At 45.7% G+C, this 25,288-nt stretch overlaps 1 protein-coding gene and 1 pseudogene across 1 annotated transcript; both read left to right on the top strand.

Annotated features, from left to right (window-relative positions):
• The first annotated feature begins 312 nt into the window (after positions 1 to 312).
• On the top strand, positions 313 to 1,400 carry LOC127042014 (olfactory receptor 52R1-like; annotated as a pseudogene).
• Positions 1,401 to 16,422: 15,022 nt separating this feature from the next.
• Positions 16,423 to 17,370, top strand: LOC127042016 (olfactory receptor 52R1-like). The gene has a single exon (XM_050935699.1). It carries the CDS (start codon positions 16,423 to 16,425, stop codon positions 17,368 to 17,370), a length of 948 nt encoding a protein of 315 aa, XP_050791656.1.
• Positions 17,371 to 25,288: the final 7,918 nt, after the last annotated feature.

Below are 25,288 nucleotides of genomic sequence, written 5' to 3' on the forward strand. Positions count from 1 at the left end.
TAGGAATTAATGATGCAAGGAACCCCATACAATATGGAATTGGCATTAGTAGGGTCTGTTGTTCATAATTCATTTATCGAACTAATGAAAATGTCATTTTTCAGTGTGTGAAGAGCCACCAATCTGCTTCACCCATGAGAACAGCATCCAGGAGTGCATGTAGTGTCTCGTATGAATATTGACTCTCCATCCAGGCATTTGTACTGTGACCATCACTCTAAAGCCTGAGCACATCCAGGAAGTCAGGGAACCTTATGATACATGCACTAGACACTGTTCTGCCTCAGTGTTGGACACCTTATCTCCTACTCCATGTCAGATTCCAATGTAACTGACTTCACCAACCCCTCCACCTTCATCCTGCTGGGCATTCCTGGCCTGGAAGTGGCCCATGTCTGGATCTCCATCCCCTTCTGCATCATGTACATCACAGCCATCTTGGGGAACTTCACCATCCTGTTCGTCGTGAAGATGGAGCCGAGACTCCATGGGCCCATGTACTATTTCCTTTGCCTGCTGGCCATCACCGACCTGGTTGTATCTACGTCCATTGTGCCCAAAATGCTGGCAATATACTGGTTTGATTCCAGAGAGATCGATTTCAGTTCCTGCCTCATCCAATTATACTTCTTTCACTGCTTCTCAGTAAAGGAGTCTGGGATTTTTGTGGCCATGGCTTTTGATCGCTATGTGGCCATCTGTGATCCCCTGAGACATTCCACCATCCTGACAAGCCCAGCGGTGGTCAAGATCGGCCTGGTCATGATGCTGCGAGGCAGCATGGTTGTACTGCCATATCGCTTCCTGGTAAGGCAATGGCCATATTGTAGAACCAACATCACCCCCAGCCGTACTGCGCACACATAGCCGTGGTGAATCTGGCCTGCACCGACACCCGTGTTAGTAGTTACTATGGCCTCTTTGTGGTAATCTGTGTGATTGGTCTGGATGTGATTTTTATTGCCCTGTCCTACACCCAGATCCTCAGGGCCATCTTCAGCCTCCGCACAAAGGACGCCCAGATCAAGACTTTTGGGACGTGCATCTCCCATCTTTGTGCCATTTTAACCTTTTACATCCCAAGTCTCTTCTTCTCTTTCATGTTCCGGTTTGGTCAGAATGTGCCCCTGCATTTCCACATTCTCATTGCCAACGTTTACCTCTTGATTCCTCCTGTGCTAAATCCTATCATCTACAGGGTGAGGACCAAACAAATCCAGGATAGACTGCTCTGGCTCTTTACTAATAAAGGCACCGAATTTTTTCTCCCGGTGCTCTCAGATTTCCATGCAGAGCTGGCTGGTGATACAGTCAGAGATACATTAAATCCTTTCCCAGCCTTACTATTCTGTGTTGATGTGGCAAATTATGCCCAAGTCATAGAGTTGCCACCTTCCTAATTGCTGATAAATGCTCCTCCTCTTCTGCTGTGGCTCCACCACTGTTGCTTGCAAAGTAGCTATTTCAGATTTTCCTAGGAATGGCAATTTTTTCAATTTTTTAGGCCTCATCTCATATTGCTAAAACCATTGAATCATTGCTTCAGCAGGGAATCATTCGTAAGTGCATTTCAGTATGCAGCTCTCCAATCTGGCTCCTACAAAAACCAAATGGGTCATGGCATCTTAATATTGATTATCAAAAATCGAATCAAGTGACTCCAGCTTGTACAGCTGTTGTGTGCAAAATGCCTGACCTGATTGATAGATTTAATCTCAAAGCAAAATGGTTTTCTACCATGTGTCTAAGGGAAGCCAACGTTGCCCAGCTTTCAGAGTAGAAGGGGGTCAGTTTCCATTTCAAGTCTGACCCCAAGGACTACATAATAGTTCAGCCACTTTCCATGGGCAAATGAAATGAATTTTGTCAAGGTTTTCTAAACCATCTCTTCTAATTTGAAGCAACAGAATCCATTAGCTATGGACGTAAGAGCTTAACTACAGTTTCTCCTGATAACTTTTCATCTAGGCCCAGAGTCCACAGCTTGGCTTGGGCTATGGGGGCTGGCTAACAGAGAACAATACATAGCTAAGAGGAAGCTGGGGTAAACAAGTAACCTTGTGTGTTTCAAGTTAGTGAGCGGAGTTAGTAATTGGGTGTCCTTATTGCGAGTTATAGACCCATGAAGTGCTGGGAAAGGCCTCGTGGTTACTCCCTAATGCAGGAAAGAGATAGTGGTACAATACCCCTCAGATCCCAGACAGAGTTCAGTGAGAGGCCCAATATTATAGACATGAGTTGTGACATCCTCCCCTCACAGATGTATGCCAATCCCAGCCCACAGAAATGTAAGGGTAAATTTATAAACAATCGTTAATTTTAAGTACTAATTACTGCCTTTTGCTTTAAATCTCCAGGAATGTACCAGTTGGTCAACTGTGCTACCTCATTCCCCTGGAACCCCAAATTGGGATTTAACCTGTACACTTTAATATACATAGTCTGGGGGTAATTACCTGTATGTCAGCAATATGTTAATTTAAGCCTTGAACGGAAACATTATGTAATCTTTCAGACCATTGGCTTATTGTGCTTATCTTGTCTTGCTGCTAGAACCTATCGAAAGGCTTGGGAAAACCCATTCCTGTTGCTTCTCTCCCCCCAATGAGCACCCTATATAATCTATTGTAATTAATTGTTCTGTAGTGTCTCTAAGCCTAACAAACAAAGTGACACTCCACCAGTGCTGTGCATAATAAACTTGTGTGCTTGACTCTACACAGTGTGAAATATTGTTCCTTCAATTTCAATATGTAGCTGACATTTGTTTAGCAATAGAAACTCAAGAGAAACACCTGGAGTGTCTAACTGATTTTTTTCAAATCATAAAGGCTGGAAGATTAAAGTGCAATCCAACAAAGGTCTGACTAATGGTCCCAGAAGTTTCCGTTCTGGGTATCACGTTGTCTCAAGGAGGTCGATCACCTGCACAACAAAAGGTGGATTCGATTCAAGAACTATCCATGCCCACGAACATAACTTCTTTACATTCTTCCTTAGGTTCAGCAGAATAATATCGAGACTTGATCCATAACTTTACTCACATCGCAGGGCCACTCGATGAACTCTTGGAAAAAGGAGTTGCTTGAATTTGGAGAAACAAGCATGTAAAAGAAGGGAACTGATCTATCTGTTACATGACATAGCATCAGCAGGTCATCGAGAAGTGGGAAAAACCATGCAGTGCCTCATCCTAATAGGTTGGTGGTCATGCATGAAGGCAAATGTACACTGGTACTGTAAAAATTGTTTGGTTTGTGCACAGAATAATCCTACCTCCACAAAAACAAATGTGCCTTTAAGATCCCAGATATATGAAGGTCCATGGCAGACTCTGCGAGTTGATTTTTTGGACCTTTACCAAAACTCCAAGGGAAAACCAATACCTTCTGGTTGTCATTAATCCGTTCTCTAAACAGGTGGCAGCATTTCCTTTAAAAGCAAATACGCTGTAGCCACAGCAGAGGTTCTAATTGAAAAAGTATTTTATCGCTGAGAATTTCCTGTTAGGGTAGAGTCATACAGAGGAGCACACTTTACTGGACAAGTGTTCCAAAATGCCTGCAATTGTTAGGAATGCAAGAAAAATTGCATATTCCATACAGACCTGAATCATCAGGAATGGCAGAGTGAAAATATTGCACCATTAAACGTATGCTGGTAAAACTGGTAGATGCTAATGGATGCAGTTGGGACACCCTGATTCCTCTCATTTTAATGGCATTCAGGGAAACTCCAGCTGCCTCCACAAATCGTACACACGGTGAGGTTATAACTAAACAAACTATGCACGTGCCAGAGCATCTTTTATATCATGCCAGTGACACACAGCTAAAGGAAGTAAAGCTTGAAACCCGTCTGCAAGCATTACAGAAACATCTGAATCAGGTCCACTTGCAGGTAGCTGCCCAATTGGAAAAATCCAAACAAAAGGCAAACGCCTATTTCTGACAAAAATGAAAGAAAAAAAATGCTTGGGAGTTTGGAAACCAAGTTATGCTTGTATCTTATGCTGTACCAGAGCACAGTTGATGTAACCCATACGATGGGCTATATACTACTGTGGACAGATTAAGTGCCACTGTGTATAAAATTAAAATTGTACAAAGTAACAAAAAGGTAGATAAATATTACCATGTGAATCAGCTATAGTGGCAAAAGAAATATCTTTCCACACGTACCAGAACCATTAACAGTAATTGCGCAAGAAAGCCAACACGAAAGAGCTCAGTGACAGACACAATAAAAATGCCACTCGCACCCACAGTAATCCTCTACTTCTACTTGAATCCTGCAGTTCAAACTGAGTCACAGGCAGGTTTGCCACAAGAGACACAAATGGTTACAGTGGATCAAAATATTGTGGTGGGACTAAACTCAGACTTGTCTATTCAGGTTAAAAATTCACAGATAACAGGTTCACAGGTGTTATTCTGTACCAGCAAAAATAACAGGACTCCTTGTGGCACCTTTGAGACTAACACATTTATTTGGGCATAAGCTTTCGTGTGCTAAAACCCACTTCATCAGGTGCCTGGAGTGGAAAATACAGTAGCAGATATATATACACAGTAGATGAAAAGATGGGAGTTGCCTTACCAAGTAGTGGATCAGTGCTAATAGGATAATTCAATTAAAGTGGAAGCAGGCTATTCTCAATGGTAGAGTATCAAGGGAGGAAAAATCACTTTTGTAGCGGTAGTGAGGGTGGCCTCCTTCAAACAGTTGACAAGAAGGTGTGAGTAACAGTAGGGAAATTAGTATGGGGAACTTAGTTTTTGTAATGACACATCCACTCCCAGTCTGAGTGGCCAGAGAGGGTTGAAGTGTTCTCCTACCGGTTTGTGAATGTTATGATTCCTGATGTCAGATTTGTGTCCATTTATTCTTTTACGTAGAGACTATCTGGTTTGGTCAATATACATGGCAGAGGGCCATTGCTGGCACATGATGGCAAATAGCACATTGGTAGATGTGCAGATGAATGAGTCCCTGACAGTGTGGCTAATGTAATTAGGTCCTATGATGATATCACTTGAATAGATATGTGGACAGAGTTGGCATCAGGCTTTGTTGCAAGGATAGGTTCCTGGGTTAGTGTTTTTGTTCTGTGATGTGTGGTTGTTGGTGAGTATTTGCTTCGGGTTGCATCATGACCTTTAGCAATAACACTATAACTTTTATCACAGGTGGGTAGGGTAAAACAGGATCCATACTTTCCACCAGATGTAACCCTCTCTGTCTGTGGTTTATTCACAATAGATGCTTGTGTCTGCTGAAAATCATCAGCTACAGAAGCCATCTCATCCACTGTTTTCAAATGTTTGTCCCATGGACATTGTTTTACACCATCTTTACATAGTGTGACAAAGTTCCTCCTCTACCTTGGTGGGTCCTGCGCTAATTGGGGGATTTGCTCGCCTCATAGATCTTCCCCTCTGGTGGAACTCACAGTCTGGGTCAACTCCTCATATGTCTGATCAGGAATTGGGAGGTTTTGGGGGGAACCCGGGCCAACCCTCTACTCCGGGTTCCAGCCCAGGGCCCTGTGGATTGCAGCTGTCTATAGTGCCTCCTGTAACAGCTGCATGACAGCTACACCTCCCTGGGCTACTTCCCCATGGCCTCCTCCAAGCACCTTCTTTATCCTCACCACAGGACCTTCCTCCTGGTGTCTGATAACGCTTCTACTCCTCAGTCCATAAGCAGCACACCCTCTCACTCTTAGCTCCTTGCGCCTCTTGCTCCCTGCTCCTCACATGCACACCACAAATTGAAGTGAGCTCCTTTTTAAACCCAGGTGCCCTGATTAACCTGCCTTAATTGATTCTAGCAGCTTCTTGATTGGCTGCAGGTGTTCTAATCAGCCTGTCTGCCTTAATTGTTTCCAGAAAGCTCTTGATTGTTCTGGAACCTTCCCTGTTATCTTACCCAGGGAAAGGGGACCTACTTAACCTGTGGCTAATATATCTGCCTTCTAGCACTCTCCTGTAGCCATCTGGCCTGACCCTGTCACAATAGGTTTAAGAAACATTCTTGAGCAACAAGATCAAGCATCCCTTGAAAGCTTCTAACACCTTTGCTCCTTACCCACTTTCCAATCAAATATTTCATCTGTTTACATGTTCCACATTACTCTTACCATCATCCCTCTTAAGATTCCCTGTAGAGGATCAGTGGTGGTCCCTCCCCCTCTGGGTCAGTGGGAGGCTACTCTGCTTAACTACTATTAGGGAATTAACTGGCCAACCCACAGCCTGAAGCTCTGCCCAACAGTCCAGGCAGAACAATAATCAGGTCAGGGAAACAAAGTGGGGGAACAATGGGGAAAACGTATATCTCCCACTGGAGCAGGGCCTCTCCTTTTCCCGGTAGTGTCCTTGCCACCCTCTGCCACATGGACCTCACCAAACTACACAAGATGGAGGCAGGGCCCACCCACTCACCTGGGTTTGATTGGGGTCTATCCCCAGGGCCCAAGTGGGGAGCTATGACAGAAGGAGGAGCAGCGACTATAGGACCTGGGTAACCAAGATCAGGGACAATGGCAGCACTGGTGCCTCCCAGATCTCAGGGGTACCAGCTGCCCCTCCATCCGTCACATAGGGCAGTATCTCCTAATGTGCCCTGTTGACTGTAAAAAGCCTCCCTCGAAGAGCAGTGCATCTAGTAATGGGTTCCCTGGTAGGGGGGGCTCCCCCTGAGGCACCGCCAGCAACAGCTACATCTGCAACTGCCGAAGGAAGGACAGAAAGTGATGCAGGGCGAGGGTCTTGCAGCCCAATGAGAAAGGAGTGATAATGCAATGGGTGCATAAGACAATGCATAGGAAGGGCAGAAAGGCTAAACTGTGGGCATGGCAGGAGAGGGCCAACGGGGGGACGGACACAATTGCTGACACCAGCTGCACTGAGAACGGGAAAGTACCGTGTGTGTGTGTGTGCGTGCGTGCGTACAATGAACAGGCGCCACAACATAAAAGAGAAGGGGCACAAGCACTTAGCCTGGGGGAATGGGGGCACAGGGCAAGTGGGCTGAGCAGGGGAGGAGGAGCAATGGGAGGTAGGGGAAAAGGAACAGGCTGAGAACAGGCCAGGGACAATGTGACAGATTTTCGTTACCAATCCGCCCAGGACCACAGCTGATCCGGCTGTGGCCACAGGATCTTTTGAGGAGGAGATGACGAGGCATACACCAAGTGTCTAAATTTTAAAGCTTTATTTAAAAAAATAACAGCAGAGATTGTTGGGAATTCTCCGATGTCACTCAGGGGAAGAAAGAAAGCATCAGAGACCCCAGTCCTAGCCCATGTTCATACTCACATATGCACACCCAGGGCAAGGAAACTAACACATTCCAGGGCCAAACTGGAGCAAGCAAACTAACAAAAAAAACAAACTTCCTAGAAGAAGAAAGTGAGTAGCAGTTAGTAGCTGATTTTGAAGGTTTTTGTTGTTGAAGAATTGCCACTTTTAAGTCTACTACAATGACACACTACACAATGAAAACACTAACCGAGGAACCAAACCTTGCAACAAATTCCAGTGCCAGCTCTGTCCACATATCTACTTAACCCCTTACAGCTAAAGCGATTCAGCACAGCTGGCAAGGAGGGCAGGGCAGGCTGACTAACACATTCCAGGGCCAAACTGGAGCTGGCAAAGTAACAACAACAAAGTAACAAGGCAGAAGTCAGGGGAATCCAAATGGGCAGCAAGAGGAAAGCGGCAAACAGCTGCAAGGAGGCTACTAGGAAGCAAAGGGAGGCTACCAGCCAAATATAGCGGAGAGAGGAGGGCAAGTCCACGGAAGGGAGGCACATGTGCCAAAGTGTGCTTGTTTTTCTGCAGTCCATGCTTGCTGGTGCAAAAGTCACAGCTGGTAGAAGGGACACAGCAAAGAGCTAGGGCGAGGGGGCGAAGAGAAGGTCCCGATTATAAGTAGGACTGGTGGAGGTAGCGGTGGTAGGGGGAAGAGATGGGGTAGGGGGAGCACTCCACGCCATTCCCACTTACTCCCCACAAGAGCAGGAGAAAGCAGCAACACAGAAGCAAAGATATAAAGTCACTCAGTCCAGGAAGAGCCCCCTCTACAAAGGGCCTCAGAAGCAGCAGCAGAAAGGCACCAGTGCCCAAGCAGCCAAGCAAGCCCCAGGAATGGTGGTGGGCTTCTCGTGTCCCCCCTGCACAGCAGCAGCAGCAGCCAGGAAGACCTCCAGCCAGCAGAGCAGCTGGAGAGATGGGCCAGCCAGTGGAGAGAAGCCTTACTGGTTCCAAACTAGGGATCCGGGGTGCGGGGCGGGAAGGACACTGGACAGAGTTCTCCAGGCAGTGCCCACTGCTCCTCAGGAAACTTAGCATGACCTCAGCGACTCCCGGCACCTTAGGCAGTTGGTCGGGGAGAACAGGGTGGCCACCCTGGCCAAATGAGCACTCAGATGGCTAAAGTACAGCCCCCCACACACACACTCACTACAGCTGCCAGCTAGCCTCGGCGGCTGGAGCCATGTGGGTCTCCTGCAGGGAAATCACAGAGCACTATCCCTCAAAGGAAGCAGAGCACCTGAGACCTGCGGAGAACCACCCTACAGCCCAGGATGTTCAAGCTAGCGAAGATGGTCGGTTTCATAGTGAGGGCCGGGGAGGATCCTCACAGGCCTCACAACAATCTGTGGTCAACTGCAAAAGCCAGCAGGGAATCACGGAAGTTGCCGGCCAATCGGTAGGCCATGATATCCTGCCTCTCGGTCCCCGTCCTCTCCTTCAAAACATCCCCTTCAGCTCAGAGGACTTTCCTTCAGGAAACGGCGCAGTTTCTCCTTCAGCACAGTGGGGGAGAGCTGGGCCTCTGTGTCAATCCCGCGGCACATGGAGATGGGCAAATGAGGGAAAGACCCCAGCGATGTGCCTGTACTGTTGGAGCTTCACTGCTCATCTCCATTTCAAGCAGGGCAGGGGGAAATGGAGCGAAGAGAGCAGTCCCTAAAGGGTCAGAGATGAGAGACATGAAAACCACCCGCCGAGAGTCGTCTGGGGACAGGGGAAATTAAAAAACGCCGGTGCTGGCGTAGGCAGAGGCAGTATGGGAGATGGAGGGGAAGGAGGTGGCAGGCAATGCATCGAGGGTGGGAACAGGGCCAGGAACAGGAATGGGCTTACTTGCAGGAGCAGAAGCAGAAATGGGATTAGGATCCTCGGCAGCTGCACCACTGAGATGTGGCACTGCTTGACCTGATTCAGGAGTCTAGGGGCGGGAAAGAGAGGGAGGGCCTCAGCAAGGGTTGGCACCACAACAAACTCAGCACCCACAGCCATGCTGTCAGGCATGATGTCAGGAGAAGGAGGCAGCGAGACCAAGTCACTGCCCAGACTGAGGCCCCCTGGCAAAGGGTCATGTTCCCTCTCGGTGATTGGGGTCAGACCCAGGGCCTTGTTCTCCTCAAAGAGGGAGCTGAAAACTCCCCCCACTGCCCCAGAGGCCTGCTCACCACCAACTAGGGCAGCAATTGCCTCAGTGTGGAAGAGGGGCTCTGATGACAAGAGGGTTGGGGGTACGCTATCTTAGGCATCCTCAGGAAGAGACTCTGAGATGGGCTTGGTACTACCCCCCTCTGATGCCATGGCATCCTTGGGTGGCTCCACATGATGGACTCCAGGAAAGGCCACCAGGGTCGCTGACAATGGTGGGGCCGGCATTGTACCTGTTCTCAGAAACACTATTTCACTAGTAGGGTGGTGAAGCACTGGAATGGATTCCCTAGGGAGGTGATGGAATCTCCATCCTTAGAGGTTTTTAAGGCCCAGCTTGACAAAGCCCTGGCTGGGATGATTTAGTTTGAGTTGGTCCTGCTTTGAGCAGGGGGTTGGAGTAGACACCTCCTGAGGTCCTTTGCAATCCTGAGATAATATGACTCTATGAGCGGCAGACTGGGTAATAGTAACACAGGTGAAACTTTTAATCAGGGCATGATGGTACAACCTTTGGTCCAAGGCTGGAGAGCTGGGGAGAGCTGAGTGGAGGCTCCGTCTTGTTGGCTCATGAGTGGTTAGTGAAAGCACTCCTGTAACTACACATGGGTGTGTCTTTGTCTGTTTTTGGCTGTGTAAGTCCAAGATCTGAGATGACTGCAGCTTCTCACAGTCTCACAGTGTGAGAAGGGGGCCAGACTGGTATACCACAGGATTCGGAGGTACCCCAGTTCCTGGTTGTACCTCAGGAAATTCCGTCACACTCACCCAACAAACGGACCCTACTACACTGTGACTCCATTTCCCTCTTGTCATGCGTTCAGTTACTGATGGAGAGACCATGGCTATGGGAGGGAAATCAGGACTTATGCATAGTATGTCATTCTCTGTGTGACATTTGTCAAACCACATCTCCCTGTGCCTCAGTTTGCTTATCTGTATGATGGGGATATGCTCCTAGTGGCTTTTCTCTGGAAGGAATTTTAAAGATCTTTTAATAAAAGGTGCTGCTGGGTGTGATTATAGTCACAGATGAGAATTAAAGATCTGTGATCCATTAGCAATAGCCTCATGTATCTGAAAAAAATTTCTAGTGTCTCCCCTCTGATATTTTTCTCCAGATCTGTGTGTCCACTATCTACCCAGCCATCCTGGCCATTTACTTGGTGTCAGACTCCATGGAGAGCTAGGCATTATACCTAGTTTTCGTACCAATCAACTATAATTATTAAATATACACAAATACTCAGAGCAGCCAATTCCTCTGTGACTCAGCAGAGAGGCCAAGAGTTCTCATCTCCTTTGGGAAGGTCCCTTAATTACTGTTTACTCCGAAAGCTGGATAAAGAACACAGAAGCGTAGATGTAGAAAAAGAAAGATTGGCTAGATTGCCTCCGGTGTCCAGCCTGTTTCCTTTCAGATGTCATTTCTCCCCAAGAGGCTGAGTGAACCGCACTGGGATTGCACACAGCTACAATATAAACAGTTCACACCTCTGTGTCGGCTATTGGCGTGGATGCTGCTGTAGTTGCTGTCGTGAGAGAGGTGTGGAACACGGCTACGTGAGGAGGGTTCCCAGAGAAGATGCTTCTGCCTCAGTATTCACAGGTACCCATCTCCTGCAGAGGAGCTCACCTGCTCGACAAACCCAATGCAGCATGGGTGTGATGGGACAGAGATTAGATCTGTGATCCTTTCCGCTCTGCACAGCCATTAAACACCCCAGCTCTCTGGCCAATGGTTATGAGTTTGATCCAGTATCACTGTCCAAAGTGTCCATCTCTGCTGAATACCCCATCCTCCCTCCCCCCGCCCACTGCGAGCTGATGACCCAGAGGAATTCTGAAATTGGGAGTTGGGACCCCTCAGGCAATCGTGAAGCTATTACATGGAGAGTCGCGAGTTGTCAGCCTCCACCTCAAACTTCATTATACTTCCAGCATCTATAATGATGCTAAATATTTTTAATAGTGCTTTTAATGTAAAAGGCAGGGTGGCCCTCAGAAACTTGCTAGGTAAAAGGGATCACCAGTACAAAAATTAAAGAACCACTGGATTAGAAGCTGGAAGCTGGCTAAACAATCAGTGGGGCCACTGGACGATCGCGGTGCTAACAGAGCACTCATGGACGATAAGGCCATTGCAGAGAAACTAAATGAATTCTTTGCATCAGTCTTCACGGCTGAGGATGTGAGGGAGATTCCCAAACCTGAGCCATTCTTTTTAAGTGACAAATCTGAGGAACTGCCCCAGAATGAGGTGTCGTTAGAGTATGTTTTGGAACAAATGATAAATGAAATGGTGAAAAGTCACCAAGACCAGATGAGATTCACTCAAGAATTCTGAAGGAACTCAAATGTGAAATTACAGAAATACTATTGTAGTCTGTAACATATCAATTAAATCAGCTTCTGTACCAGATGACTCGAAGATAGCTAATGTACTAATGTGATGACAATTTTTAAGAAGGGCTCCAGAGGTGATCCCGGCGATTACAAGCCCCCTAAGCCTGATTTCAGTATCAGGAAAATTAATTGAAACGATAGTAAAGAACAATATTGTTAGACATATAGATAAACATGGTTTGCTGTGGAAAAATCAACATTGTCTTTGTAAAGGTAAATCACTCCACACCAATCTACTAGAATTCTTTGAGGGGGTCAACAAGCATGTGCACAAGGGGGATCAAGTGCGCATAGTGTATTTAGACTTTCAGAAAACCATTGACTGGGTACCTTACAACTGGCTCTTAAGCAAGGTCAGCTAACATGGGATGAGAGGGAAGAGGCTTTCATGGACAGGTAACCAGTTAAAAGATAGGAAACAAAAGGTAGTTAAAAATGATCAGTTTTCAGAATAAATTGTGGTGTGTCCCAGAGGTCTATATTTTATCATTTTCCATCCTCTGGTTCTTACTAGGACTTAGATAATCTCCATTAATAGATCCTACCCTTAGGGATGTATTTATCAAACCATATGCTCTTCTGTATCCGTTGGCTTTCCTCCAGCCTTTAATTTGAAAATTGCTCTGTAACATTTTTAATATCAAGTGCCAGCAATCTGATTCCATTTTGGTTCAGGTGGAGCACATCTTTCCTGTATAGTCTCTCCCTTTCCCTAAAGTTTCCCCATTTCTGAATCCCATTCAGCTAACCTTTTGATCCAATAAAGTTTGGGGCAAGGAGTTCCACAGGTGAAATATGGATTCGATTAACTATTTTCTTTTCTCAGTGTTATATGTGCAGACTTTCAATGTAATTGAATGTTTACTTGTTCATGATATGAGACACAGATGATCTAATTGCCTGATCTAGTTTCTTTATCAATAGATTCATAGGCTTCAGATTCAGACAGGAGCATTAAAACATCCAGTCTGTCCTTCTTTATAACACAGGCTATTAAATTTCACCCAGTTACCCCTGTATTCATCTGTTCCACTCTTCTCCTACTCTTACTGTTAGGAAGGTTTTTTTCCTGATACTTCATCTCAATCTGCTATTCTGTAGTTTGACCTATTGCCTCTTCTCCTGCCCGCTTTGGCAAATGTCCCCCCTTAAATACGTCCTTTCAGCACTAAATATGCCCTGTTCCTTCAGCTTTTTCATATGGCTTTTCATGCATTTAATCCCTTGAATCATTTTTGTCAGTTGTCTCTGGATCCTCTCAAGTTTTTCTACATCTTTTCTCTACAGTAGTGACCAAAATTAGACTCACTGCTCTATCTGAGGCCTAACCAGCGCTGAACAGAGCGGTACTATATCCTACTGTGACTTGCATGCTACGCCGCTGCTAACATAAACTAACATTGCATTTGCCTTTTTCTGAAGAAGCAGAAAAAATCCACGCCTCTGAGAGATGTACAGATGGAGGACAACAAAAAACTTCTTCCCTAAATCTAGTTTTAGTTTCGATGACACTAAACTGGGAGGAGTGGTAGATACGCTGGAGGGTAGGGATAGGATATAGAGGGATGTAGACAAATTATAGGGGATTGAGCCAAAAGAAATCTGACAAGGTTTGACAAGGACAAATGCAGAGTCCTGCACTTAGGACGGAAGAATCCCATGCAGAACTACAGACTAGGGACCGCGTACCTAGGAAGCAGTTTTGCAGAAATGGACCTAGGGATTATAGTGGACAAGAAGCTGGATATGACTCAAGAGTGTGCCCTTGTTGCCAAGAAGGCTAACAGCATTTTAGGGTATATAAGTAGGGGCATTGCCAGCAGATTGAGGGACGTGATCATTCCCCTCCATTCGACATTGATGAAGCCTCATCTAGAGTAATATGTCCAGTTTTGGGCCCCACACTACAAGAGGGATGTGAAAAAAAATGGCAAGAGTCCAGCGGAGGGCAACAAAAATTATTAGGGGGCTGGAGCACATGATTTATGGGGAGAAGCTGAGGGAACTGGGATTGTTTAGTCTACAGAAGGCAAGAATGAGGGGGGATTCGATAGCTTCTTTCAACTACCTGAAAGGCGATTTCAAAGAGGATGAATCTAGACTGTTCTCAGTGGTACCAGATGACAGAACAAAGAGTAATGGTCTCAAGTTACATTCAGAGCAGTTTAGGTTAGATATTAGAGGGGAAAAAATCATGGCAAGAATGGTGAAACACTGGAATGGGTTATCTAGGGAGGTGGAGGAATCTCCTTCCTTAGAGGTTTTTATAGCTTGGCTTGACAAAGCCTGGCTGGGATTATTTAGTTGGTGTTCATCCTGCTTTGAGCATGGGGTTGGAACAGATGACTGCCTGAGGTAAATTTGAACCCTTATATTCTATTATTCTAACTATCACTTCTCAGGGAAGTGGATTACATGCACTGATGGGAGAACCCCAGCCGTTAGAGTTAGACTCTACACTGAATCGCTATGGCAGTGCCACTGTAGCATTGTAAGTGCAGAGAATCCCTCATGCAGATCTTCTAGAAAAGGATCCAGTCTGGATCTGCAGACATGGGGAGGTGGAGAATCCACCAATTCCTGTCGGAGTTTCTTCCAGAGGTTAATCACCCCAGCTTCCAGCCACTGGTTCTTGCTCTGCCTTTCTGTGCTAAATTACAGAGCCCGTTGTTACAACTGAATGTGAATAAATGAAGATCTTTAAGTCTTTCACTGACAGGCATTTTCTCCAACCTCCAATAAATTTTGTAGTTTTTTTCTGCCCTCTCTCCAATTTTTCAACATCCCTTTTGAAATACGGACCCTGCGACTGGACGCACTCAGTTTCACCAATGCCATGTGTGAGGTGAAATCCTTCCCCTGCTCCAACTCACCACTCCCCTTCTTATGCAGCCAAGGATCACATCATCCCTTTTGGCTGCAGCATTGCACTGGGAGCTCATGATGAGTTCATTGCCTACAGTGAGCCCTAAATCCATTTCAGGGTCCCTGCATTGCATAATAAATTTTGGGGGACTCTGCTGCAACTTGACTGCATACTTCTGTTTCCGAATGAGATGTGTGGTGGATTGGTCATTTTGTAACTCTGGTGTTCATAATTGTAAGGTTCTGTTACACATAATCTTTAACACCTTCCTGGACAGCTAATGGCCTGGAGAGTGCTTCATCACCTTAGGTGATATGAGCACCTCATGCTGCTTCTTCTCAAATGCAGAACAAAAATATTTTTGAACACATCTCCTTCTGCTGCTAGATTAACAAGTTTACTTTCTCCCTCTAGGAATCAGTCTAAAACTTTTTCTAGGATTTCTTTGGTTCTTTATATACTTAATAACCTCCTTTTTGTGATCCTGAACACTGTCAAGAATGGATTTTTCCCTTGTGTTTTTAACATCCCTTATCAATTTTCATAACTTCCAATTTGTATTGTTTTCTGTCTATTTCCCATTTCCCCATATGCTCTTCCTGGATCTCCTCTCTCATCTGCTGCCTTCACTTTGCCACTGAACTGGGGTTGGTCCAAAGTTCTCTATTTTCTTGACTGTGGCATCATGACTTTTTGAATATCTAATCAGTTCTTCTGAAAGAACTCCCAATTTTCCTTCCTGTTTTTTGGTCTACATTTCCCCTCCCAATCAGTTTTGCTGATAATTTGCCTCAGCTTTGGGGAATTAGCCGATCTGAAGTAATAAATATCTATAGATATTACTGGTTGGGAACTCTTCTCGGTTTGTCCATTTGAATGTCATCAGTTCGTTCTTCATTTTGCTCTCCTCTATCATATGCCTCCTTCTTTGTCTCTTCTCTAAACTAAAACCTCCCAGACTTTTCAATCTGTCTGTGTATGGCAACCCTTTCAGAGAGATGGGTAACCAAAACTGAGCGCAAAGCCAGAGCAGGTTATGCTTCATCCCATTCCTTAGGCATTTGAATGTCGCCTTTGTTTTGCCCACTGCTGAGAATGAGCATTTGTTTCCATGGAGCTGCTATCAATGACAGCCACATCTTTTGCCACAGGTATGTTCTGTTTGGAAGATTTCCCCTGGCACATGTCCTAGCAACGGTTTGTTTGTTTTTCCCCAGTTTCAGATTTTGAGCAACCAGGTGAATGTAGATCTCCATACAGCATGGACTAGTTAGCCTGGCGTTTGTCACATTAAAAACAGTGATGGATAACCAGTGTTCACACTCATGTTTCCTGCTGGCGCTTATTAAGATTTCTCAGACCATGACATGTAGGAATTATTGATGCAAGGAGCCCCATTAAGATAAGGAAATGGCATTAATAGGGTCTGTTGTTCATAAGTAATTTCTCTCAATAATGAAAATGTCATTTTTCAGTATGTGAAGAGTGACCAAAAAGCTTCACCCATGAGAACAGCCTCTAACAGCATATGTAGTGTCTTATATTAGCTTTGTCTCTCTATCCAGGCAACTGTACTGCGACCATCACCCTAGAGCCTTGGCACATACAGGAAGTCAGGGGAACATACAGTGCATGCAGGAGACCCCGTTCTGCCTCAGAGTTGGACACCTTCTCCCCTACTGCATGTCAGATTCCAACACAACCCACTTCTCCAACCCCTCCACCTTCATCCTGCTGGGTGTTCCTGGCCTGGAGGCATCCCACGTCTGGATCTCCATCCCTTTCTGCACCATGTACACCATAGCCATCTTGGGGAACTTCACCATCCTGTTTACTGTGAAGACAGACCCGAGTCTCCATGGACCCATGTACTATTTCCTTTGCATGCTGGCCATCACCGACCTGGTTGTATCTACGTCCATTATGCCCAAAATGCTGGCAATATACTGGTTTAATTCCAGGGAGATCAATTTCAGTTCCTGCCTCATTCAGCTCTACTTCATTCACTGCTTCTCAGTGATGGAGTCTGGGATCTTTGTGGCCATGGCTTTTGATCGCTATGTGGCCATTTGCCATCCCCTGAGACATTCGACCATCCTGACAAACCCTGTGGTGACCAATATTGGCCTAGCCATGATGCTGTGCAGTGGTTTGCTTGCATTGCCATTTCCATTACTGGTAAGGCAGTGGCCGTATTGCAGAACCAACATCATCCCCCTGTCATACTGTGCACACATAGCTGTGGTGAAGCTGGCCTGCGCTGACACCCGCATCAGTAGTTACTACGGGCTCTTTCTGGTATTTTGTGTGATTGGTCTGGATGTACTTTTTATAGCCCTCTCCTACACCCAGATCCTCAGGGCCATCTTCAGCATCCCTACAAAGGATGCCCGGCTCAAGACTTTTGGGACCTGCATCTCCCACCTATGTTCCATCTTAGCCTTTTACATCCCAAATTTCTTCTTCTCCCTAATGTATCGGTTTGGGCAGAATGTGCCCCTGCATTTCCACGTTCTCATTGCCAACATTTACCTCTTGATGCCCCCCATGCTAAATCCCATCATCTACGGGGTGAGGACCAAACAGATCCGGGACAGGCTGCACCGGCTCTTTACTCATAAAAGGACCTAAAATTTTTCCCCTTGTGCTCTGGCTCTCAGACCTCCATGCAGAGCTGGCTGGTGACATGGCACTAGACAATCATAGAAAAATTAAATCCTTTTCTGACCTTACTATACTGTGTTGGTATGGCAAATTAGGGAACTGATCTATGCACAATTCATAGAGTTGCCACTTTTCTAATTCTTGGTAAATGCTCCACCACTTCTTCTGTAGCCCCATCCTTGTTGCTTGCAAGGGAGCCATTTTAGATTTTCCTAGGAATGTTATTTTTTTTCCATTTTTTCAGGCCTCAACACATATTGCTAAAACCACTGAATCGTTGCTTCACCAGGGCATCATTCATAAGCGTATTTCAATATGCAAGTCTCCAGTCTGCACAGTACAAAAAACAAATGGGGCATGTCATCTTACTATTTACTATTGAGAATCAAGTGACGTGTCTAAGGGAAGCCAGTGTTGTCCAGCTTTCACAGTAGACAGGGGTCAGTTTCCATTTCAAGTCTGACCCCAAGGGCTACTTAATAGTTCAGCCATTTTCCATGGGTAAATTACATGAATTTTGTCAGGGTTTTCTAAAGCATCTCTTCTATTTCAATATGTAGATGACGTTTGTTTAGCAACAGAAGCTCAAGAGAAACACCTGGAGCGTCAAAATGAACTTTTTTTCAAATCATGAAGGACTCAGGATTAAAATGTAACCCAACAAAGGTATAACTAGTGGTCTCCTAAGTTTCCTTCATGTATCACATTGTCTCAAGGAGGTCGATTACCTGCACAACTAAAGGTGGATTCAAGTCGGGAACTACCCATGCCCACTAACATAACTGCTTTACATTCTTTCTTAGGTTTAGCAGGATACCATTGAGACTTTATCTCTAACTTTGCTCACATTGCAGGTCCACTCTCTAATCTCTTGAATAAAGAAGTTGCTTGAATTTGGACACACAAGCATGCAAACAAAGGGAAATGATCTATTTGGTACATGACATGTACGGTGAGGTTTTGGCAAACCAGTAAAGTGCCTGAAACCACTATGGCTTATTGCTAAAAGCAACTAAGTCATCAGGCTGTAAAGTAGCCATGCAGCAGCCTCATCTTGACCATGGCAGGAGGGGAGTGGGGTTTGGGTGCCACAGAAAGAGCAGCTTGACCTCGTGTCTTTCCTGATAAGAATTGTGTTGAAGTTGTTGATACATTTTAGAAGAGAATGATATGCCCACAGGAAAAAAAACACCACCACCTGGTTAATCAATAATCAGAAGGAACCTCTTGCTTGACCATTGAAATTTCTTGCTTAACAAGTTTTCTTTAAGGGACATGTCATTGTATTACTAATCTATAATTAAGGGGGGAAAGTTTGAGGTAGTTGGACTGGGCTCTCCTCTGGATGCATCTTGTGCTCCCCACCGGCAGATGGGCTGCGCTGTGCCACTCGAGAGCCACACTCAGCTTTGGCAATTATTGAGGGTGGGGTGTATTTTACTAACCTGTTGTGGAGGTGTGCAAGTGCTCGAGAAAAAGTAAAATTTAGCTTTAAGTGAAAGCACTCTTGTGTTGTCCTGTCTGTGCCAGCCATCTATTGGTCAGACCTCCCTGTTTCCCCTGATTTATTTCCTGACTCCACCTCGCATGGACTACATGTTATCAAGAGGTCTATGTTAAAAGAATCCTGGGTAACAGAACTACCGTCAGGAGATGGAAAAAAGCCATGCAGTGTGTCACCCCGATAGGTTGGTCGCCATGCATGAAGGCAAACGTATACCCGTACTGTGCAAATTGTTTGGTTTATGCACAGAATAATCCTACCCCAACAAAAACAAATGCTTCTTTATGATGCTAAATACATGAAGGTCCATGGCAGGCTCTGCAAATTGATTTTTGGGACCTTTACCAAAAACTCAAAGGGGAAACCAATACCTTCTGGTTATCATTAATCCATGCTCTTAATGGGTGGAAGCATTTCTTTGAAATTAAATACACTCTAGGTACAGCAATGTGAGTACAGACCACACCCTTTATTCTTAGGACACAAAACTCAATCAGGTTCTTAAAAGAAGAACTTTTTTGTAAAGAAAAAAGTAAATGAATCACATCTTCAAAATCAGGATGGAAGGTAACCTCACAGGGTATTAAATAGATTTAAAACAAAGAGGATTCCCCTCTGGACGCAACTTCCCAATTACAAAAACAGGAGTAAAACTACCTTTGTAGCAGGTCTGGCTCTAGGCACCAGCAAAACAAGCAGGTGCTTGGGGCAGCATATTTCCAGGGGGCGACATTTGGGCTATTATTATTTTTTTTAAACTGACGTCCTCCCGTCCCACAACCCTGCAGAAGCAGAGCTACGAAGCACCTGGGGATCCGGCATGGATGCTGAGAATCCATGGGACCCTGGGAGCTGTAGTTCCTTGCCTGGCTTCCTGACTATAGAGCCAGCCCTGGAGCAGGGAGAGAACTACATTTCCCAGCATTCCCTTGGTAGCTATCAACAGGATAGGGAGGAGTAGAGAGTGAGGTAGCTGAGCCATGCTGTGAGTCGAAAGGGATGGCACTATGAATGGGGAACAAGTGGCCCAAGGAGTACAAGGCTTTGGCCCAGATATCCCCTTCAGAAGACATCCCCAGACTGCGTTAGGGATACTGGGGTGACCTCACCTTGCAGCCCCCAAAGAAGGAATTGGGTGGACTAAATGGACACTGCCCCTCTCTATCTAAAGCCTAGCAAGGGAGGTACATGGATCCCACTAGAATTTAAAATGAAAAGTAAGGGAGGGGAGGCTCTGCTAGGGGACTTCGGCAGCATTAGATACAGTGCCAGGCACCTAGGAGGATTTCCACTTCTGAGCCATGGAAGCAGAAATTGACTTTTCCTTTCCAGATGTAGCTAATATTCAGAAAGGGAATCTAGCACCTGCCTTCCAGATTTGAACACCTCAAAATTCAGGAGTGCTCAAGCCCAGTTTGGGCAGCTCTTACTTCATTTCTCTCAAATCAAATACGTTGATCCACTGTAATTTGCTGTAGAACAACTAGGATTAGAAACGAACAAGCAAGAAATGCTTCACAGTGGTTTTTAGGACTGGAATTGCTATTTTCAACAGCCATTGTCTTTTTTAGTTTTATTTGTTTAAAAGGAAGACGATACTGCATTGGCAAATTCCCCATAGAAAGAAAGAGTGGAACAAAAGAGTAACAAAGGCACTTCAACTTTTCCTCATTTATGGGGGACAGTCTTATAATATCCATCCAGATGTCCTCCAATCACACAAGCTGAAAATTGTTCCTCTTTACTGCCTTTCTGTAAGCATATGGGAACCAGTCCTGCCTGTGTTCTGTGGACATCCAAAATTCCTGCTGAATGACCCTCTCTGGGAGCAAGTTTCTAGTGACCCAGGGCTGGGACAGCAGGAGGGTGCAGCTTGTGGCGGGGGAAGTGCTGGTGGTGGGAGGGAACTTGTGGGGGGAAAGGAGGGATCCGAGCACTGGGGCGGCAGGGGTTGCGGGCTGGGGGAGCCCAGGGCCAGGGTAGGGGGCAACCAAATTTTCTTTTGCTTGAGGTGGCAAAAACCTAGAACCGCCCTGCTTTGTAGCTTAGAAAATTCACAAGCCAAAACAAAAATAATCTAACATCTTTCCTTGCCTTACTTACAATTTCTGTAATTTTAGAAGGATCAGTCCAGGTATGTTTTTAGAAGATGTTGTATCTGCTTGGTCTCTCCCTCTGTCTTGGGAGGGAAAAAACAATGAGCCCCACAAAAAACTCCCACCCCCCCACCACAAATTTGAAATTATCTTCTTCTTCATTGGTCTTTCTGGTCAGGTGCCAACTAGGTGATTTGAGTAGCGGGGAAGAAAAAAGTGAGTGGCAGTCAGTAGCTGTTTTTGAAGGTTTCATTTGTTGAAGAATTGCCACTTTTAAGTCTACTACAATGACACACTACACGATAAAATCACTAACCCAGGAACCAAACCTTGCAACAAACCCTAGTGCCAACTCTGTCCACATATCTACTTAACCCCTTACAAGTAAAGCAATTCAGCACAGCTGGCAAGGAGGGCAGGGCAGGCTGAGTAACACATTCCAGGGCCAAACTGGAGCTGGCAAAGTATCAACATCAACAAATTCCTAGATGCCAAGGCAGAAGTCGAGGGAATCGAAATGGGCAACAAAAGGAAAGTGGCAAATGGCTGGAAGGGGGCTACTGGGCAGAGCAAAGGGAGGCCTACCAGCCAAATATAGCGGGGAAGGGAGAGCAAGTACACACGTGGGTGGGAGACATATTCGCCAGTGTGCGCTTGTGTTATGCAGTCCATGCTTGCTGGTGCAATAGTCCCAGCTGATAGAAGGAGCAAAGCAAAGAGCGGGGGTGAGGGGGCGAAGAGAAGGCCCCAATTGTAAGTAGGGGTCGTGGAAGGGGTTGGCGGGGGGAGAGATGGGCTAGGGGGAGCACTGCACGCTGCTCCCACTTACTCCCCACAACAGCAGGAGCAAAGATATAAAGTCACGCAGTCCTGGAAGAGCCCTCTCTAAAATGTCACGCAGCAGCCCTCCTCTTTGTCTTCCTGGATGACATGAGCCATGTGGGTCTCTGCAGGGAAATCACAGAGTACTACCCCCTAAAGGAAGGAGAGCACCTTACACCTGTGGAAAATCACCCTACAGCCCAGGGTGTTCAAGGTAGCAAAGATGGCTGGTTTCATAGTGAGGGCCGGGGAGGATCCTCACAACAATCTGTGACCGACCCCAAAAGCCAGGAGGGAATCACAGAAGTTGCCATCCCGCTGGTAGGCCATGATGTCCTGCCTCTCGGTCCCCCTTCCCTCCTTCAAAACATCCCTCTCAACCCGGAGGACATTCCTACAGGAAACTGTGCAGTTCCTCCTTCAGAGCAGTGCGGGAGAGCTGGGCCCCTGTGACAATCCCACGGCCCATGGAGTAATTCACTGAGGTTAACTAATGTTTAAGGCATTTTGACATCCTCTCTGTAAAATGAACTGTTGATGTACAGAGTCTTTTTATTATTAGTGCAGATAGTATTACCTCTTGGTATGTCCCACAAGTGTATTATATGATGTCATTATTTTAGTGATGCTGTTCTAGATTCTTATTAATCAACAAATCTGGAATTAAAAAAAGCCCCTAAACTCACCAAATTCTTTCATTATAGTATGAATCAGACTCAAAACTTTGACTGCAAAATAGAAATCAGTCATCAAACTCTCTTTTCTTGTTGTAACAAATGTAAACATCTGTCTCCCCACACTGGTTAACTAGAAGCCAAAAATGCCTTGTCCTGAGGCATCCCAGCCATTGGCTCATGTCCCAGATACTGGACTCCATGATAGGCAGTTAGTGAAATCCAGTTTCACCATATATAAGGTGGTTCTAATCTCAAGAGATTAGATACTTAGCCTGGTCTATATATAACTCAGATTTTACCCAATAATCCCACTGTTTCCAATCATTAGCAATTAAATACTAAAGGGTTAATAATAAAAGAAAAGAATAAGAGTTATAAATGACTAACAGATTATATACATGCAAGTGATTTGTCAGTGTTCAGAGATCAGGATCACAGCAGTGATGGAATAAACTGGTAGCTTGCAGAAGTCTCTCTGGAAATAACCCAAACATGTTGGATGTCATCAGTCCTTGTTCTGAGATTCCTTGTTGGAGATTCAGAGCAGAGAAATGAAGACAAGATGGAGATGTTTCAGGGGTCCTTTTTTATCACCTGCCCTGTGAATGGAATGTTACTGTCCCAAACAAAGTACACAGCCTCTGTGGAAAGTTACTGGCCCGAGCTGGAGTCCAGGGTCACATGAGCACATCACATGTCCTTACATGCATTGCTGAGCAATAGGAGCAGTCATTTCCCATATTCTTGTTGAAACATTTTTCTTCTATGGCCCATTGGGAGAGCTACATGTCCTTGAGGAGAGAAATAGTTCAGTGGTTTGAGCATTGGCCTCCTAAACCCAGGGTTGTGAATTCAGTACTTGAGGGGGCTACTTAGGGATCTGGGGCAAATTCAGTACTTGGTCCTGCTAGCAAAGGCAGAGGGCTGGACTCAATGACCTTTCAGGGTCCCTTCCAGTTCTGTGAGGTAGATATATATTTATTTTACTTATAACAGTCCAACATTAACATAAATTCTTTCTGAGGGGTGTTACTCATAAATAAAACACTAGTTTAAGTGTCCAAGTCCCAGGTCAATATTCATAATGTCAGACACAAAGATGATGCATGCATATACATGGGATAATCATATTTAGCAAATCATAGCTTTTTCCCATTGACAGTCTGCTTTTCTGAAGTCCAGGGTCTATATTCTGCCGCTCTCCTTTCTTCCTTTTGTCAGGATCCTGAAGTCAACCATCTCAGGGTCACTGTCTCTCAGGTTCCCACCCACTTTTGCTTTCCCTACTAATTCTTCCCGCTTTGTGAGCAGCAGGTCTAGAAGAGCTCTGCTCCAAGTTGGTTCCTCCAACACTTGCACCAGGAAATTGTCCCCTACACTTTCCAAAAGCTTCCTGGATTGTTTGTGCACCACTGTATTGCTCTCCCAGCAGATATGAGGGTGATTAAAGTCTCCCATGAGAACCAGGGCCTGCGATCTAGTAACTTCTGCTAGTTGCCAGAAGAAAGCTTCGTCCACCTCATCCCCTGGTCTGATGGTCTGTAGCAGACTCCCACCACGACATCAACCTTGTTGCTCACACTTCTAAACTTAATCCAGAGCTCTCAGGTTTTTCAACAGTTTCATACCGGAGCTCTGAGCAGTCATACTGCTCTCTTACATACAGTGCAACTCCCTCACCTTTTCTGCCCTGCCTGTCCTTCCTGATCAGTTTATATCCATCCATGTGAACTACCCTGACATTCCAGCAACTGCTCGGTATGATGTACTACTGTGGATGTGCTGCTCAAAGGTCTCCTGTGTAACCTCTTTATGCGGATGGGAGAGAGCTCTCCTGCTGTCATGCTTAAACCACCCTCAGTGAGCACCTCCTGCTGACACAGTGCTGTCCACACTAGTGATTTTGTCAGTTAGGGGTGAGTTTTTCACATCCCTGACCGACAAAACTTTTCCCAACAAAAGTGTTAGTGTAGACAAAGCCTCAGTTGCAGACGAGTAAAGACGTCCACGGCCTTAAGTCCTGCACTGTTTAAGAAGACTCCAATTTTCTGCTAGTCTCCTTTCTCTCCAAATCCATTGGTATGCATAGAAATATCCCAAAACTCTGCCTGAATCTGTTCCCGGGCCCTGCTGCATTGCCCGAGAGTTTCAACTCCTTGAGGGTTTCCAGTTGTTCCAGCTCCAGGATGGCTCCTTTGTTCCTTCACCACAGCCCTGTTATCTCTGCCCTCTGCTCTGGTCTCCCCTCCAGTACCAGGGGTTGTCTTGGGAATTCATGAGACAATCTGTGCTCTAAGGAGGGAGGCATGAGTAGAACTAAAGCAGGTTACAGAAGCTAACGGAGAGTCACGCGCTCCCAGCTGTGTGTCTGCTGCAGCTGCCACTCAATGGCCGGTTCTCGCTCACCCCAGTCTAGTTCTCCTAAACACATGATCTGCTCTTAAAAGCCCAGGACACACTTCCAGCAGCCAGGGCCAGGCTGTGCATTTCCGCTGTCTCACACCCACCCAGCAGCCTATGTAACCACCCGTTCTTAGTGCTGCTCCTCCCCCATCTCCCGCCTGCCCCCTCTCTGGTTTGTTACACACAGTAGCTGTGTCCTGTCTTAATTTGATCGATAAGATCTTTGGGGCAGGGGCAGTTTCTCCTTCTGTGTGTGTGAAGGGCCCAGCAGAAAGGGGCCTCTGGAGGCTTCCAAAACACAAATAATGATCATAAATAATCAAGACAATAATCCAGCCAAATCAGGGCCTGGCCCACACATACACCCATTGGCTCTAGCTACT

This window comes from Gopherus flavomarginatus, unplaced genomic scaffold, assembly GCF_025201925.1.
Source record: "Gopherus flavomarginatus isolate rGopFla2 unplaced genomic scaffold, rGopFla2.mat.asm mat_scaffold_1602_arrow_ctg1, whole genome shotgun sequence".
Lineage (NCBI taxonomy): Eukaryota > Metazoa > Chordata > Testudines > Testudinidae > Gopherus > Gopherus flavomarginatus.

Excerpts from the sequence above, each read along its gene's own strand:
- LOC127042016 (XM_050935699.1), top strand. The coding sequence starts at position 16,423 with ATGTCAGATTCCAACACAACCCACTTCTCCAACCCCTCCACCTTCATC.